At 29.2% G+C, this 20856-nt stretch overlaps 1 protein-coding gene across 1 annotated transcript; it reads left to right on the top strand.

The window, feature by feature from the left end:
* Nucleotides 1–5260: 5260 nt before the first annotated feature.
* Nucleotides 5261–5999, top strand: LOC139860524 (uncharacterized). The gene is made up of 2 exons (XM_071849276.1): nt 5261–5524; nt 5919–5999. Exons 1-2 carry the CDS (start codon nt 5261–5263, stop codon nt 5997–5999), a joined length of 345 nt encoding a protein of 114 aa, XP_071705377.1.
* Nucleotides 6000–20856: the final 14857 nt, after the last annotated feature.

Genomic DNA, 20856 nt, shown 5'->3' with positions numbered 1-20856 from the left:
ATATAGAATATCCCCCAGTATACAGCGCGCAGCTAATATACTAAATGATTCCTCGAAGTACTAAAGCATCCATACCCTGGATGGGGCTCGTTGGGCCCGATAGATCTACCTTTAGGATTCACGTCAATTAGGGGTCATTTTCCTAATTCTTAGGTTACCAGACTTGAAGGGGCGATATTCGGTTTAATAATACAACCATATAATGTAATTTTGATTACTTGTGTCTATTTCGTAAAACATTAATAAAACAGCGCATGTATTCTCAGTCCCAAAAATATATATTGCAAAAGCATTTAAAAAGGGAGCAAATAAAACTCACAATAATGTATTTTGTAGTAAAAATACATATGACGATATTGAATAATGCAGGGTTGGCCTTGGATTCACGAACCTATATCAATTATTTATCAAATACAATTAACACATATGATAATAGTAAACAAATATTATTATTATACTTGATATTTATATATATTCAATTCTTATTAAAATATTTTAGTTAGAATATATATATATATATATATATATATATATATATATATATATATATATATATATATATATATATATATGTCATTTATTATAAATTTTGCATATATACTTAAAATTGTATCAAAATGTATATTTATATGTATGATTATGTTAAAATATATATTTATACTATATGTAAATTAATTATATATAAAATTACGGATAATAATATTTTATAACAATTTATATAATATTAATGTAATATAGTATATGTTATAAGTATATTTTATATACAAAATATTTATTTGTTACAAAATAATAATAAATACAATGATAAAACTCATAGTAATAATTATGATATTGTTACTAATAAAATGTTAATAATGGTAATATTGATAACGATAATAATAATAATATTTATAATACTAATAATAGTAATAGTAATGGTAATAATAGTTATAATTATGTTAATAATAATACTAATTTTTATAAAATGATACTAATACTAATTTTTATGAAAGTAATAATAAATTTTATTACTTTTATAATAGTAATAATATAATTATCATAATCATAATAATATTAATAATACTTAAAAATGATATAATCATATTTTAAATGGTGATAATAATATTAGTAACAACAATAACAATATTAATCATATTTGTAATTATAATGGTGATAATAATAATAACAGATGATAACTAATACTTATTTTAGTAATAATAATAATAATAATAATTACAATACTTGTATTAGTAACAATAACACTCATCAATAATAACAATAACAATAAAAATAATAAATACAAAAATAATACTAATAATAATAATAATAATAATAATAATAATAATAATAATAATAATAATAATAATAATAATAATAATAATAATAATAATAATAATAATAATAATAATAATAATAATAATAATAATAAAGAAGCTACCTTAAAGGAAAGTGTTCTAAAAAAAGTTAGCAGTCCATGCCCAGGCTCGAACCCCTGACCACTCGTAAACCCACTAACACCTTAAACCAGTTGCTCTATTACTGTCTTTCTATTTAAAATCATAACCAAATTTTATTTAATCCCGATTTACTAGTCTGCTCTCCTTCTTCTTCTTTCCCCAATTTCAATCGACAAAAACACACCATAACATAAATTTCAGGTATGATTTACGATTCTAACTTGAAACAGAAACCAATTATAATTGTTATGTCAATTATCAGATGCGAGAAAGAAAAGAAAAATATATATAAATCAATCTGCTGTTCGTTTTAAAAAAAAATAAAACTCAAATGGTGATTTCAATTTCGAGACAATTTTAACTAAAAGTTTCTACACAAAATAGGTAGAAAATCATACCTAGAATCTTTCTGAAACATCAATTTAATTTAAAACATAACAGAAATTTTGAATTTCACCAAAAACGAATTCGTTGACTTTTGAATTTATAAGTTTGACTCATGAATTAGAAATCAAGGAAAGGAATTGGGGGCTAGAAATTTGCAGGTACTTTGAGTGGAGGGTTCCTAACAACACCACATTAACAGATTTCGAAATTTGAATCGAACTCGAGGTTTTTGAAAAATCAAAATAAGAACAGGGTAGTACCTGTGTTATTCGATTTTTCTGATTAAATTTATCAAATTGAAGCTGTAAAGGATATTTGAAATTGATTACTGATAATGAGGTTGAAAGAACTGATTAATTTCCTCATTATCATGGAGTAATTTGCTTAATTTTATAGAATGGAACCCGTCGACATTTTACAGACAAGAACAAAATTTGATAAGAAAAATCTTACAAGTCGATTGGGATGGCTAACTGTTTGTTATTCATAGTACAACTGATTTGTACTGATATCAATTAAAAACAGAAAACAAATCTCTTATAGTTGATTAATACATGAACCGAACCTTATTTATTTTGTAATTTTATAAAATTTAATTTAATAATCAATAATTATATTAATATTAGTAATTTTATTAATATAAATGATAATAATAATTGTTAATAATAATGTTAATAATGATATTAATAATACTAATAATATCTATAAAGATAATCATAATAATAATACTAATAAGGATAAATAATGATAATAATATTGATAGTTATAATAATATGGTAATAATAATAAAAATAATGATAAAAGTAATAAAATAATGATAATAATAATTTTTAATTAAAAATGATAATAAAAATATTTAATAATATTACTAATCATAATAACTAAAATCATAACTTTACTACTAATTATAATGATATTAATCAATAATCAAATGTATCATGTAATAATAATCATATAATAATTATAATTAAACTTGTAATTACATTTAATACATTAAATTTATTAACTATATAATATTTAATAATCATATAATAACATTTATTGAATATCTAATATTTATAAATTTTATATAATTATTATTAATAGAAATCATAGATATATATATATATATATATATATATATATATATATATATATATATATATATATATATATATATATATATATATATTCATTTTAATAGCAACTTAACTATTCTATTAATTATTTTGTATCATATTTTACGTATTTAATTGTAATGCTTAAATTATATTTTATAATTTCAAACTATTACATATACTTACATTTGAGGAATATCCATTTAAGTCCATAAATTAAGTTGAGATTCAATGGACCAATGAGAGCGCGACATGTGTCGCGAAAATCACATGTGATTGAAAAAAAAATTCAAAAATTTTTTTTGAAACAAAATTTTTTATTTTTTTTAAATTTAAAAAAAAAAATTAATTTTTTTTTTACAATCATATGTGATTTACCTGTCCAATCACATGTGATTGAATTGTACAATCACATGTGATTGGATTTGCCATGCATAATCACATGTGATTGGGTTTACAATCACATGTGATTGACATGCATAATCACATATGATTTTTTTAAAAAATTTGAAAAAAAAAAAATTTCGGAAAAAAAATTCGAAAATTTTTTTTTTCGAAAAAAAATTTCTAAAAAAAAAAATTTCGATTTTTTTTTAATCACATGTGATTTTCGCGCCACATGTCACGTTCTCATTGGTCCCTTTGTTTTCAAGCAAATTTATGGATGCAAGTGATTACAACTCACTTACATTTATATATATATACATATTTATTTACAACATTTGTTCGTGAATCGTCGAAAATTGTCAAAAGGTCAATTGAGTATATGAACATAGTTCCAAGGGGTTTTCGAGACATCAACATTACAGATTTTGCTTATCGTGTCGAATTCATATAAAGATTATATAAAGATCAAGTTTAAATTTGGTCGGAAATTTCCGGGTCGTCACATGTTTGTGTTTCAAGTTTTTGTCAAAACTAGTTTTTCGATCAAAGTCAAGATTTTCACGTGTTTTTTTCAGGCTCCATTAGGTCTCTGGGTGTTTTGTTAACGTTTTCATCATAAAAGATTGTGGTTTTAGAGTCCTAAACTGCTTCAAGATCGATTTTTCGCCAAAACCCTAGTTTTCTGCCCAGCTTGCTGAAGAATTACCCTCGCCCGACCGTCTTAGACCATCTGCCGAGTGTCTTCGACCATCCCCTGATCGTCCTTAGTCCTACATCCGATAGTCGACTATCGACCGAGGGAGTATTTGTCATACTTTTCAACCGATTGTCTTAACCTTCGACCGTTTGTCTCTAGACCCTCGACCGTTTGTCAGACACCATCGTCCGAGTGTGTAGTCCATCGGCCTGAGGTCTTTCATAATACGAACTTGTTATCATACTAGACCATCGAACGTTAGACATAGGCCATCGACCGTAGGTCTCTGACCATCGTCCGAACGTCACTGACCATCGACCGATGGTCATTTAATACAGAATCTTTAATTATTTAAATTAAACATTAAAATATGTGTGAACCAAATTCATACATTGCTACTAAGTGTGCCATGGTATTGACACCTGGTATTCATAAAATCTTGTTGTCAGAAAGTGAGTTTGGTACTGCTAGCAAGGTACCTAAACTTGAGAATCTGAAAGACTTTATGGACGGGAAGAGTAGGTTTATGATCTACTTGAATGGGATCGATTCTAGGTTGTGGGAATTTATTGAGACTGAGTATGTTAGGCCAGTGGGCTCATATGGTGAAAAGAAAGAAACATCTGCTTTTAATCATGTTGAAATAGAACAGTAACTTAGAATGCAAATGCTATGCCCAGCTCACTCAGAGTTTGTCCAAAGAGATTTTTCATCAATTTAAATCCCAAAATAAGACGTCTCAATCTCTTTGGGTACAATATAAATTTCATGAGTACAATATAAATTAAAAATATGAAAGTCGTTATGAACTACTCCTAAATTACAAAACAATACTAGTTTTCTAAGGCTCGCCGGGTCGGGCAAAAAAATAAAATGTTTGAAGAGAAAAAATATAATGTCGTTTTACATTAAAAAAAGTTCTAGATAAAGTAAAAGAAATTAAAAAGGTATAGCTATCACAAACGATAATTTATTTAAATGTTCATATAATTTGAATTAAGTATTACAATATGAAAATCTAATTTTTTTAGAACTCGAAAATCCACTTGACCCAAATAAAAAAAAACCATGTTATATGAACTTGAAAAGAAATCACATGTTAGGATTTTGATATCCATTTGAACAAAAGGCAAAATGAAAGCAAATTAAAAATTATAAATGCCACTTGAAAGAAGAAAATCGATGGGGGGTTATCTTGTAAATTTATGTGGAGGCGAGATATTTCGGGTCGAGCACTAAATGAACTCGACTCCCTTATGGCACTCCTAAATGCTTACACCAAACATGACAAGACTAAGGATTCGTGGATTTGGAACCTAACGGGCAACGGGGTCTTTACTACAAAAAAGTTGGCGAGTATTATCGATGAAGTAATTCTCAACATTGGTTCGCGTCCTAAAGAAGGCTTTTTGAAGAACAATTTGGTTCCATCTAAAGTTTCTATTTTCATATGGAGGGCATTGAAACGGCGGCTCCCGGTTCGTACCGAACTTGATAAAAGAGGTATAGACTTGGACTCCGTTAGATGCCTTTATGTGATGATGACATTGAAACCATTGAACATTCACTTTTATTTTGTCGACACGCAATGGATTTTTGGATTCGGGTCTTCAAATGGTGGGACTTAGGGGCGGTTTCAAATTTAAGCATTAATGAATTATTTCGAGGAAATAGTAATCGCCCCTCATCCCCCCTCATGTTGAAAGTATGGCAAGCAATCGAGTGGACTTGTGGGTATATGATTTGGAATAATAGAAATCAAAAGGTGTTCTCTAACTCTTCGTGGAATGGTCCAACGGGTCTAATGGAAATTCAACTCAAGTCTTTTGATTGGATCTCTAGTCGTTTCAAGAAGCGCAAGCTAGATTGGTTAGGTTGAATCTCGGATCCGTGGTCTTGTTTTGTGTAATGTAGGCGTTAGTTGTTGCTCTTTCCGCAACTTCACGCTTTGTTCCTTTCGTTAGTTTTGTCGTGTGTTATTGGCTTACGTCCTAAGCCGAGTTTTACTCTTCGTGTTCTTGTAAGGGGTTCCCCCCTAAGCGGGCTCGTGTTATATATTTTTTGCTTTTCGAAAAAAAAAAAAAGAAGAAAATCGGGTAAAAAATTGGTGGTAGGACTTAGAAATTCATTTGAAAAAGGAAAAGGAAAAAAAGTGGTGTGTCCTGAAATGGTAATGTTGAAACACCAACCAATATATAACGAGAGGGAAGAATATCGCCTGAATCTCTACCATTTCAGAAAAAATTTCCTTTAACTGTCCAAGTGTCTCCTCCCCATTAATGCCTATTCCTATTTTTCAATGCATAGTTTTCATCCGTAGAGATTTTTTTTGTTTTTTGTTTTTTTTAACTTCAAATAGTGTTTTGAAAACTTATGTAAGAGGTACTTTTAAAAATATTTCTTTATCGATTACTTTAGATTTTATCTTAATTTTAATTCCAATTTCCAAATATAAAAGCTTAATAGTACTCCGTAGTAGGGGTGTGCACCATTTGTTTTCAAACCCGAATAAACCGAATATCGAATCGAATTCAAACAAAAAAAAAACAATCCGAATTTTTTACACGGTTTTCGGATCAATCGAAACCGAAACCGAAACCGAATTCGTAACTCGATTCTTGGTTTGGTTTTGAAAATTTTAAATTTGGTTAACCGAAAACCGAATTAAAAAACGAAATCAAATTAATAACATATTAAAACATATTTATAATTATAATATTTATATATTTATATATTTATATTATATTTGATGTATTATTACATTTTTATTAAACAAAAAACATATTATATACATTGTATACTTAAATTAATTCCACAGCCGGTATTCCTAATTTATATGTAAGTTTATGCTGGTTAGGATTTTTATTTTTAGTGATTTTTGGTTTTAATCGAAACCAAACCGAAATCAAATTCAGTTTTCGGTTCGGTTTTGGTTATGGTTTTGATATTTAAATTTGATTTCGGGTTGGTTTTCGGTTTTGATTTTATAAGTTTCAAAACCGAAAAAATCGAACCGAATAAACCGAAAAACTAAAAACCGAACCGATGAACACCCCTACTCCGTAGTAAGCAAGTAGCCACTTGTCATTGCTTACTGTCCTAAAGTGCACCGTTACGGACTTTCTCGCGGGCACTTAAATCATCGATTTTGTACAATTTTAAATACACTTTAAATATTTAAAATCAAACATTTTTTTAAACATCGATTTTTGGAAACAATGACGAGGCCCACAATAGTAAAGTCACTCATCCGATCATATCAGTGCTATGTGTCCGGAGGAAATCACGAGACCCACCGCCAACTGAGAAAACTCTCATGAGTGTTCGAATACAGAACGTGTAGCAACCTCCTAAACTTGGATCTCCGGGATACTACTAACCAAAGCGCACAAAGGGTAATTTATACGAATAATGTCCTAAGCAGGACTCGAACTCATGACCCCATGGTCAGTGAAGACTGGAGAGCCTTCATAACGCTAGGCCAAAGGCCTTTGGTTAAGTAACCACTTATCATTGCTTACTGTCCTAAGTGCACCATTACCTACTTTCTCGCGGTCACCTAAACCATCGATTATGTACCATGTTAAATACACTTTAATATTTAAAATCAACATTTTTTAACCTCAATTTTTGGAAACAATGATGGGGCCCACTTATAGTAAAGTCACTCATCCGATCGTATCGGTGCTACGTGTCCGGTTTAAATCATTAGACCCACAACCAACTGACAAAACTCTCATGAGTATTCGAAGACAGAACGTGTCACAACCTCTAAAACTTGGATATCCTGGATACTACTGACCAAAGTGCACAAGCAGTAATTTATACGAAAAGTGTCTGAAGCAGGACTCGAATCCATAACTTCATGGTCAGTGCAGACTGCAGACTTGAGAGCCTTCATACTGATACGCCAAAGGCCAGTTGGTTGAAGTTAACATAAGTTGGTTATTTCATCATTTTCAACGTTGTTGCGTTTTCTTTGCACTAGTTATAAACTTAAAATAGATTAATTTTATTTTTTGGCAGTTGATCAACAATTAAACAAATTTTACTTTTGTTTTGCAATTGTTCATTAGGGTAAACATAATATATGTTTTGATGTATTTGATGTACACCTTTTTTAACTAGTTTAGTGAGTTGTGAATCAGTGGCGTAACCACATAGAAGACATTGGGGTCATATGATCCTAATGAAAAATCATTTGATATATATTATATATACATGTATAAAGTTTAGTATAAGACATTTTAGTTCAACGGGGAAGACTTGTGTCCTTTAAAAAATAGTTTGTAATTGTGCGCCGTGTCTTTTAATACATTTCTAAGTTTTCACCAAAATCCTTTATTTAATTGGAGTTTGTATAAAAGAAAAGGGTAACCATAAATGTAGATGTGCAATGGATAACGAAGAAACTACAAAATGTAAATGTAAACGTCAATGTTTTACGTTTACGCAAAAACTAAACGTAAAAGTTAAGAACGTAAGCCTAAAAAGTAAAAACTTAAAACTGATCAGGGTTTTCACCCGAACTAGTAGAAGAAGGACAAGTGGTCAAGGAAGGCTGATTTCGAAGGTAATAGAAAAAGTAAAAACATAGACGTCTACGTTTTTACGTTACGCGAAAATGTAAACGTAAAACATAAGAATAAACATTAAAAACTTAAATGTAAACGAAAAATATAAATGCATAAACGCAAAATAAAAACGTAAATGTAAAACATAAAAAGGAATTGAAAAAACGTAAAAAAAAAAATGTAAAAAAGCGTAAACGAAAAATCTAAAAAAATAAATCTTTTTAAAAACGTAAACGAAAAACGTAAAATTGTAAACGAAAAGAGATTAATTATTTTACTGTTAGTACATGTATTGTATTAAATTTATTATTACTATTATATTTTTTTAGTATTTATAATATGAATTTCATTTATTAATATTATTACATTTAATTTGTAACACCCCAGCTTAACATGACCACAATATTGTCCGCTTTGCCCGCAGGCGCACGGCTTTTTCTTGGCGACCACACACGAGAAGCACTTTCCCAGGAGGTCACCCATCTTGGTAGTGCTCTCGCCCGAGCAAGCTTAACTGCAGAGTTCTGGCGGGATCTGCTGTGCTTGTAGCCCCAAAACGCGTTGTGTCATTTAAGCGTGAGTATTACCTTATAATCCCATGATCACTCATGTCCGTGGGCGATGTGGGATTTGCCTAGGGTGTTACTATTTGACCTCTATATGATACATTTTACAAACATTGCATTCGTTTTTAAAAGACAAACTTTCTTTACATCGAAAATTGACAGGCATGCATACCATTTCATAATATCCACTATCCTACTATAAATTGATTTAATAATAATCTTTGATGAACTCAATGACTCGAATGCAACGTTCTTCGAAATATGCTATGAAAGACTCCAAGTAATATCTTTAAAATGAGCAAATGCACAGCTGAAGATTTCTTTAACACCTGAGAATAAACATGCTTTAAAGTGTCAACCAAAAGGTTGGTGAGTTCATTAGTTTATCATAATCATTTATTTCCATCATTTTAATAGACCACAAGAATTTCATTTCCAGTTCTCATAAATATACGTCCCATGCATAGAGACAAAAATAATCATTCATATGGTGAACACCTGGTAACCGACATTAACTAGATACATATAAGAATATCCCCTATTATTCCGGGATCCTCCTTCGGACATGATATAAATTTCGAAGTACTAAAGCATCCGGTACTTTGGATGGGGTTTGTTAGGCCCAATAGATTTATCTTTAAGATTCGCGTCAATTAGGGTGTCTGTTCCGTAATTCTTAGATTACCAGACTTTAATAAAAAGGGGCATATTCGATTTCGATAATTCAACCATAGAATGTAGTTTCAATTACTTGTGTCTATTTCGTCAAACATTTATAAAAGCGCATGTATTCTCAGTCCCAAAAATATAAAGGGTAAAAAGGAAAATGAAACTCACCATATTGTATTTCGTAGTAAAAATACATATAACGTCATTGAATAAGTGCAAGGTTTGCCTCGGATTCACGAACCTAAATTAATTATATATATTTATGTGTTGGTCAATATATGTCTAACAAATTAGGTCAAGTCATAGTGTACCAAAATCCTAATGCTCGAGACTAATATGCAAAAGTCAACAAAAGTAAATTTGACTCAAAATAATTTTCAAAAATCTATACATGATTAATATATAGTTTAAATATCGTCGTTTTATATTTTTAAATATTTTTAAAAGATTTATTAGAGTAAATAATATAATTTATTTATTAATAAATAAAATTTTATATTAAATTTATATAATAGAATATACTTTTATATATATTAAGTAATAAAATTTATAGGGTTCATTTAATATCATAAAGATAATATGATAGGTATTATTTAAGTAAGTTATTACACGTAGTAAAATATGTTTGTATCACATATTTATTTGATAAAATAATATTTATAATGATAGTAAGTAAAAGTTGTATTATTTTGTAATAATAATTATTATTATAAAAATATCAATATTTATAATTACTAAGATGACATTATGATAAAACGATAATTCTAATTATGATAACTTTAATATTTACGATAATTTTTAATATTATCTTTAAAATAATAATTCTATTTAAAATAGTAATAATAATGATATTTTATAGTAACAATGACATTTCTATTAAAATGATAATTTTTGTTAAAATGATAGTTTTAATACTAACGATACTTTTAATAATAATAGTTATGATAAAAATAATAAGAACGATAATTTTATCTAAATCAATATCTTATAATATTTTAATTTCTTCATGATACTCTTACTCATTATTTCCTAATCGTTTCGTTTAATAGATTTTAATCGTCTTTTATATCGTGTTCATAATAATGATAATAATAGTAATCAAAATAATTAGGTATTACAAATATTTGTTTTAATTACACTAATATTAATAATGATAGTTACTATAACATTATTAACGATAATACTAATAATTATCTTAATGATAATATAGTAATAGTAATAATAATAATAACAATAACAATAACCATTTTTAAATAATGATATATATATTAATAATGATAATAATAATAATAATAATAATAATAATAATAATAATAATTGGATAATAATAATAATAATAATAATAATACTAATTATAACTTTAACGATAATAACGATAGTAATAATAAAAAAAATAACAATTTTTAATGATAAATCCCTTTTATTGATAAAGACAATAATAATGATAATAATAAGATAAAACTAGAACGAAGTTAATAACGACGATAATCGAAAATTCAATTGATTATAACTTCTAATCCGTTCATCGAAACCATTCGATATCTAATGGAAAAGTTCTTAATTTTTCGCTAGCTTTCCAAGGACATGCATATCTTATACCTTATCTCAACCGCAAGTGTAACTAATACAAGATTCAACCTAACCTGTCTAAGGGCAATATCAAAAGTACAAGCATGCATAATCCTAAATACTCGAGCACTAGTCAGGGATACACTATTAGTATGTAAAAGTTAAATTATGAGTACTCACGTATCAATATTGAGATTCAATATTGCAGGAAAGGTACGTAGACGCAATGGAAATGATAAACACTATATTGACCTCACAAGCATACCCATGAACCATACTCAATCACCTCCATAGCTATAACCCATAATTTCCTTAATCCTATCCTACTCGAAAAACAATTTCGAAATCACTCGGACAGCACTCCGTCGTAATATTTTATGTATACTAATAATATCTTGAAATAATACGGAGTAAATATATATATGTAAATCGATTGAGAGAGTTTAGAGAAAAATATTTTCAAGTTTCTATGAAATAATGAAACCTATTGAATTCTATTTATAATAGATTTTTGAATTATTAAAGTATGAATTATTAAAGTGAATTATTAAAGTATGAATTATTAAAGTGAATTATTAAAGTATGAATTATTAAAGTGAATTATTAAAGTTAAAGTAAAGTAAAAATAAAGTAAATGTAAAGTTTAAGTATAGTAAAAGTATAAAACTATGTACGTATAATACGCGTATAAATATATATAATATTAATTTAAATCGTTATATATATTTAATAAAATAAAATATAAATATCGTTATCTTTATCATACTAGTTAAGTAATGAGTTGTCAAAAGTGATTCTAGATATTTATAAAAGTTATATACGTTTTAATAATAAAGTTCTTTTTAAACTGAAAATGTTTTTGTACGTTTGAAACTAAATAGATCAATCGAGTCTTTATGAGATTCAATCTTCCACTATCCTTTGTCTAGTTCTCAATGATTGACAATTTGTTCTTATTTATAAATTACTTTACCATTTTTCGAATATTGTTAAAATGGAAAGATTTCTCAAATCAACGTGGGCCTTTCAACAGAGACTTGTAATCATAATTCAATATATCTGATAATTCAATCATTTGATCTTATCTTCTAATTCTATTGATAAACATTTTAAAACAGATACAATCATATAAAGTATTTAATCTAATATTTTATTTACGTTTCAAGTTATAATATATATACACATATACATATATAATCATATTCGTTTAATGGTTCGTGAATCGTTGGAACTTGGTCGAGGTTGAATGAATGTATGAACATAGTTTAAAATTCTTGAAATTTAACTTAACAAATATTGCGTATCGTGTCAGAAACATATAAAGATTAAAGTTTAAATTTGGTTGGAAATTTCCGGGTTGTCACAGTACCTACCCGTTAAAGAAATTTCGTCCCAAAATTTGAGTGGAAAGGTCGTGAATGATAATAAGTATGTTTTCATGATGCATACGGGCTGAAAATTAGAGTTTTATCATCAGCGAATAATTTGGATAAACAATCCATTTATATGAAGAGTACGAATGAAGCTAACATAGAAGAGTGAAATGAGTAAGTATAGATTCATCTTATCATTTGACGTAGATATGATTAATTCCCAGATTTCAAGGGATTTGAAGAAAATCTTCTTAATAAGATTTGACTCTCCGGTAATCAAGGGAATTAGGATCTGCTTTAAATGCGATCGTCCATTTTAATTATTCTGTGGGAGATTTTCTTATAAATTCACCTCCTTCGTTTCTTTACAACTCACACCTTCTGTTGATGCATTTTATGCAAGTCCCTGGACATCTACCCATGTCCATTGCAGGTATAACAGTTTACAGGCCACCATGATTGCTCGTTATTATCCTATCTGTGTTTGTATGTGGTTACAGGAACTGCAGGAACGAGATTTAGATGTTTGACTATGTTAGACTTAGTCAGACGTACGAGTGAAGCCTCACTAGTACGGCTGACAAGCTCATACGCACGGTTGATGCTGAGCTAAGTCACTATTACAACCTAAATGAGAAGACACGAGTGAGTGATCACCCGTACGGCTGATGAAGCCAACTCGTACGTGTGATGAATGAATCGTATGGGTGAGTCAACAGCAGGGGTGTATAAAGTCTTATGTTCTTCATTTTAGGTTAAGCCTCTCATTTGTTACACACATTCAGATCTAGTGAGCTCCTCCGATTCTCTCTCAGTCCAAATCACCCAGGTGGTGAATAATAGCTCTAGGTGTTGATCTAATCACACTTGATTTAGTTGTGGTTTGACTAAATTAATCAAAAAAAACTTAACCTATTCACTAGAGGGTTTGATTCACTTATTCCGCCATTGTGTGAGTTAAATCTGTTAATTTCTAAGTTCCTAGTCATGTTTCATCACCTTCTATTCTTTCCCCCTCAACACATATTTTAAAGTATTCATCAATATGCTCCATCCAGTTATGATTCTCGATATACTTCTAACTTTCATATCGGTCATTCTTCTTTTTCATCTACCGCCGGAAGAATCTATTTACTTTTACTATACTCTTGGGTTTATAGTGTTTCTAGTTCTCCCGTGTCTTTATATTGCTATATGCATCGATATATATGGTTTATAATTTCTGGTTTGTCGTTGGGCTTTATATGTTCCCTTATATTTCTAAGTCTCTGCTTCTGTCTTCTATAATCATTATCATTCACAGTTAATGCTCTCTTTTATTTGCTGCAATTTATACCCCAATTTCTATTTCGGAGTTTTGTCCTTTCGTTTCTTCTTCTTGCGATTAAGCACCGCTTGTAATGGTCCAGAATTCACAGATATGAATTTCAGAATGAACATTGTTAATGTTCTAAGAAGGAAATTGTGATGGCACGATCTTGACTTGTCAAATTACTAGAATACCTTAGAAAAGGCCGAAGCATCAAGAAATATTTTCTTGATATTTTAGAGGTTAAATAGAATACAAGAGTCGTATAACATGGCACATGATGATGTTATGATCTGTGAATCATCACGTTCCATTTAGAAACTCAGCATGACTTACTGTAATATAATCACATTGATCAAGTGTCATTATATTATACTAATTCATGCTTCAGTTCCCAACACTACTTCAAAATATTCCTATTTTAAACTTGAATGTTTCAGAATTTAGAAACTAAAATAGTTTCTTTTATGATATAATACAGATAGCGCGAAGAGGTAAATGATTTCAAATAAGAAAAATTAAGAAAATATCTTCAGAAATATGGAGGATATTTATAATGAAAGATATGATGATATTTTAGAATTTCTAATATCAGAGGATGATGAAGAATATTGTCCGCAGGGGTTTAGAGTCAGGAGCAAGGTATTCGTTAATGACTTCAGCAGGTACTGAATCATTTGGATCCTTTGAAGTCAGGTTCAGTCTTTGTAATTTGTCCACAGCCTCCTTCCTACTTTGCTCAATCCGTTTTCCAGTTCCAAAACTTCTCTTTTTCTGCGCTTTGCCAGCACACTTCATCATTATCATCCAGCTTTTACCGTTTAAAGTCGTTTATAGTTTTTACTGCTTCATCAGCATTTTTTCCATTTTCGGAGAACCAATTCGTAGTTCGGAGTGTTTTTCAGAAACTTCACATTCAAATTAAGTCCAGAAGATAGACGTTATATATACACATATAACTGTTGGCATAGACATGCTGCGAGATTTCAAAATAATGATTGCTAATTTCTTAATGATTCGTATGGCAATTCTCATTACAAGATGCGAATGAGTAAATGATGGGGTTTCAATGAATAATTATAATGACTTTTTGGAGAGGCTAAAGTCAAAGGGTAATGAAGTTGTTGGTACATCTGCTAATAATGTGGTGGAATGTAAAAGGTTCCCTGGTAACGATGGTGTATATCTCAAGGTTATAATAAGGTTAGTCTGACTGAAAAGTCGAAGTTGACTTGCTGGAGCTGTGACAAAACTGGCTACTTTGAATAGGAGTCGCAATGTTATTTTTGCTAATAAATGCCAAAGAATCTGACGCGGATACGTTGTTTAAACTTTTACTTTGGTTTCAAGAGTTTTTCGGGTACATAACTGTGGGTAACATGTGATTGGATCATCATCTCGATTGCTCATCATTCGAAGTGTCTTCAAAAATTTTCGAAGGGTTTGAACACATATTGTAATCGTTAACATACATTTGATGTTCTAACACAGTTTTGAAGCCAAAATATAGCTTGTGAAAGATGTAAGGATCTAATAGTGATGATTTTGGTCATATCTCAAGTTGAATTTTGAGATTTCAAAATCAGAATATGTAATTAAATTTTGAATGAGTATGGTTGTTTTGATTTCTATAAAAGAACGTATATTGTTGTGAAAGTAGGGAGTATAATGGATGATTTGCTGAATCAGATTCGAAGAATGTAACATATTAATTGTGAATTTATATATCTCTTGGGTATTACCTACCCGTTAAAAAAAAATTTCACAATTAATATTTTGTACAAAAGAATTTTATTACAGTCTTTATGAAAATATATATATATATATATATATATATATATATATATATATATATATATATATATGTATGTATATATATATATATATGTATGTATATTTTCTTTAGATGTAACATAGATTTAATGAGTTAATGTTAAATTAAACTCATTTGATTTACGGTTGAAACTAGAATTGAATAATCCCTAGAGGCTTTAAAAAGTACATAACTTTTACGCAGTATTTCTTTAATGACATTGAAATTATGAATCAATACTTCGTTATTTGTTGATGTATGATGTTCGGTTCGTGGAATTCTTGTGAATTTCGCAAAGTACGAATGATATTATCTGAAAAGTTTCGGGTACATCGATGATGAAAGTGTAAAATCAAATATATACTTGATTTATTATGAATTGGAATTTGTTGAATTGCGATAGAGATTGTAGTTAACGCTGGTTAAGTTGCGGCCGAAGGACATACATTATTGCATATTTGTAATATGAATTAACCGAGTAGTTAAGATTCACACACAATAGCTTAGCACGGGAAGATTTATTTCAATATATATATATATATATATAGTATACATATAATTTCTTCAGAGGGAATGAGTTAATTCTTCATAACTCGTTGATAAAATATACACGTTATTGATTCGTAATGATGTCCACAGTGATTCTTGAACTGACAGAGTTTGTGATGTTATCGGTGTTGTTGATTCGGATGTTGACTGTACTGACAATGCTGGTAACGCTGACGGTACTGTTGATGCTGTTGGTAAAGCAAGTTTAGCTTGTTAATCACACACCATTTTTGTCAGGGTTTCTACTCTTCCTTCTATCATTTTGGTTAGCTTAACTGATTTATGGTTAGGGCTAGATTAGATAATCTCTAAGACTTTAGAGATTACATAATCGTCGCGGAATGTTTCTCCAATGAAGTTATGAATTAATACTTCATCAGTTATTGTTGTTGGTACTCCTTGGTATCTATGGTGCGTATGACGTTGATGCTCGTGGGACAGATTGTGAAGTTGAGTTTTACGACGCAGTTGTGGTTGGAGGTGGTAATGGTACTGTTGGCGTTGATGATGGTGGTATTGGTTATGCTGCTGATGCTGCTGCTGGTGTTTGTAATCTCTGCACCATATTCTCCAAAGCCACTACCCGAGAGCGAAGCTCGTTGACTTCTTCTATTATACCGGGGTGATTGTCGGTTCGGACGAGTGGATAAATAAAATCTAAAATTTGATGTAATATATAATTGTGACGAGATACTCTGGAAATGAGCTAGAAAATGGTGTTTCGGACAGGTTCGCCGGTAAGTGCTTCAGGTTCTTCGTCAAGAGGGCAATGTGGTGGATGAAAGGGATCACCTTCTTCTTGTCTCCAATGATTGAGGAGGCTACGAACCCATCCCCAATTCATCCAGAATAGGTGATGACTGATTGGTTGATCTATTCCGGTCACATTGCTTTCGGAGCTTGAATGGGATTCCATTTCGGAATCTGAGTGACTTGAACTGATGACGAATTCCATTTCGTACGATTGGATAAAGGAATTTTTTTTTCCCGATATGAAATGATTTTGGCTAACGGATGGTATTCTAATTACATAGAATATATATATATATATATATATATATATATATATATATATATATATATATATATATATATATATATATATATATATATATATATATATATATATATATATATATATATATAGATCAAAAGATTTTGTAGATTACGGAGGACTTTGCAGGATATGTCAGACAAAGTTTAAAGTAACAGATACGATAAGATATGATTTAGCAGATATGCTAAGATATGAATTTTTATCTATACACTATTCATGCAATCAATGCAGCAAGACGTGTCTTAAACTAAAAATGATAAGCAGGTAATTGCCTGAGGATGATAAGTAGTTAATTTTCGACACAAAATGATAAGCAAAACTTTTGACATGCAGACACGGTCAAAGTCCAGACTCACTAATGCATCCTATCGACTTATCAGTTAGACACACTAATGCAGACCTGGTTCGCTAAGACCACCGCTCCGATACCAACTGAAAGGACCCGTTCATATACATTATAAATGATTCACAATAGTTGATTACATTGCGAGGTATTTGACCTCTATATGATACATTTTACAAACATTGCATTCGTTTTTAAAAGACAAACTTTCTTTACATCAAAAATTGACAGGCATGCATACCATTTCATAATATCCACTATCCAACTATAAATTGATTTAATAATAATATTTGATGAACTCAATGACTCGAATGCAACGTTCTTCGAAATATGCTATGAAAGACTCCAAGTAATATCTTTAAAATGAGCAAATGCACAGCGGAAGATTTCTTTAACACCTGAGAATAAACATGCTTTAAAGTGTCAACCAAAAGGTTGGTGAGTTCATTAGTTTATCATAATCATTTATTTCCATCATTTTCATAGACCACAAGAATTTCATTTCCAGTTCTCATAAATATACGTCCCATGCATAGAGACAAAAATAATCATTCATATGGTGAACACCTGGTAACCGACATTAACTAGATACATATAAGAATATCCCCCATCATTCCGGGATCCTCCTTCGGACATGATATAAATTTCGAAGTACTAAAGCATCCGGTACTTTGGATGGGGTTTGTTAGACCCAATAGATCTATCTTTAGGATTCGCGTCAATTAGGGTGTCTGTTCCCTAATTCTTAGATTACCAGACTTTAATAAAAATGGGCATATTCGATTTCGATAATTCAACCATAGAATGTAGTTTCAATTACTTGTGTCTATTTCGTCAAACATTTATAAAAGCGCATGTATTCTCAGTCCCAAAAAATATAAAGGGTAAAAAGGCAAATGAAACTCACCATACTGTATTTCGTAGTAAAAATACATATAACGTCATTGAACAAGTGCAAGGTTGACCTCGGATTCACGAACGTATCAATATTGAGATTCAATATTGCAAGAAAGGTACGTAGACGCAACGGAAATGATAAACACTATATTGACCTCACGAGCATACCCATGAACCATACTCAATTACCTCCATAGCTATAACCCATAATTTCCTTAATCCTACCCTACTCGAAAAACAATTTCGAAATCACTCGGACAGCACTCCGTCGTAATATTTTATGTATACTAATAATATCTTGAAATAATACGGAGTAAATATATATATGTAAATTGATTGAGAGAGTTTAGAGAAAAATATTTTCAAGTTTCTATGAAATAATGAAACCTATTGAATTCTATTTATAATAGATTTTTGAATTATTAAAGTGAATTATTAAAGTATGAATTATTAAAGTGAATTATTAAAGTATGAATTATTAAAGTGAATTATTAAAGTATGAATTATTAAAGTGAATTATTAAAGTATGAATTATTAAAGTGAATTATTAAAGTATAAATTATTAAAGTGAATTATTAAAATTAAAGTAAAGTAAAAATAAAGTAAAGGTAAAGTTTAAGTATAGTAAAAGTATAAAACTATGTACGTATAATACGCGTATAAATATATATAATATTAATTTAAATCGTTATATATATATTTAATAAAATAAAATATAAATATCGTTATCTTTATCATACTAGTTAAGTAATGAGTTGTCAAAAGTGGTTTTAGATATTTATAAAAGTTATATACGTTTTAATAATAAAGTTCTTTTTAAACTGAAAATATTTTTGTACGTTTGAAACTAAATAGATCAATCGAGTCTTTATGAGATTCAATCTTCCACTATCCTTTGTCTAGTTCTCAATGATTGACAATTTGTTCTTATTTATAAATTACTTTACCATTTTCTGAATATTGTTAAAATGGAAAGATTTCTCAAATCAACGTGGGCCTTTCAACAGAGACTTGTAATCATAATTCAATATATCTGATAATTCAATCATTTGATCTTATCTTCTAATTCCATTGATAAACATTTTGAAACAGATACAATCATATAAAGTATTTAATCTAATATTTTGTTTACGTTTCAAGTTATAATATATATACACATATACATATATAATCATATTCGTTTAATGGTTCGTGAATCGTTGGAACTTGGTCGAGGTTGAATGAATGTATGAACATAGTTTAAAATTCTTGAAATTTAACTTAACAAATATTGCTTATCGTGTCGAAAACATATAAAGATTAAAGTTTAAATTTGGTTGAAAATTTCCGGGTTGTCACATAATTAGCAATTATGAGGTAATCAGACTTATTAGTAAACTAGTTTTATAAGCCCGTGCGTTGCACGACACTTGTATAAATTGGTATATGATTACGTTAGTATTGATAGTCACCAAATGTATAATACAATTATAATAAAAAAAAATCGTTTATCACCGATAACATTTGTATCGAAAGTATTAGTATCAAAAGCATTGTATACGATAATGTTAGTATTACACACACACTTTATATAATGTATGATAACATGCGTATGAGGTATTGAAAACATTAGTATCGTAAACGTTAATATTGAATACAGTTACAACACAACAATCAGTTGTTCTCATTAAATGTCGCAAAGTTTCTTGAACATAGAGTGATACGTTTATGAGCCCGTCCGCTAAATTATTATTTAATTTTATTTTTGATAACGTCAACTGTGAAGTTCTATTGCTTCTGTTACTTTTATTTTTTTATTTATTTAATTTGATATTTAAAGTAATTGTACTTTATTTAAAATATGAATACTTTCTTTATTTGAGAAAATCAATCTATCTATTCTACTCCTTTAAACCCCTAACTTGATTACATCACTTAACTAATTTTTCCCCTCACATCACAATAATTCTGGACAGCTGGCACTTAATTAGGATAAGTACATGACATCATGCATAATATTTGCTTTATATAACTAATTAATACTTAATAATAAAATTAATTAATTAATAAAACTACAATTAAAAAAAAAAGGCGGTACATGTTTTATATTTTAAGAGGAAAGGAAAGAGGAAATAAAAGACAGATAAATTAAAA

The sequence above is a fragment of the Rutidosis leptorrhynchoides genome, chromosome 7, assembly GCF_046630445.1.
Source record: "Rutidosis leptorrhynchoides isolate AG116_Rl617_1_P2 chromosome 7, CSIRO_AGI_Rlap_v1, whole genome shotgun sequence".
Taxonomy (NCBI): domain Eukaryota; kingdom Viridiplantae; phylum Streptophyta; class Magnoliopsida; order Asterales; family Asteraceae; genus Rutidosis; species Rutidosis leptorrhynchoides.
This window is presented reverse-complemented; position numbering and strand designations above follow the sequence as displayed.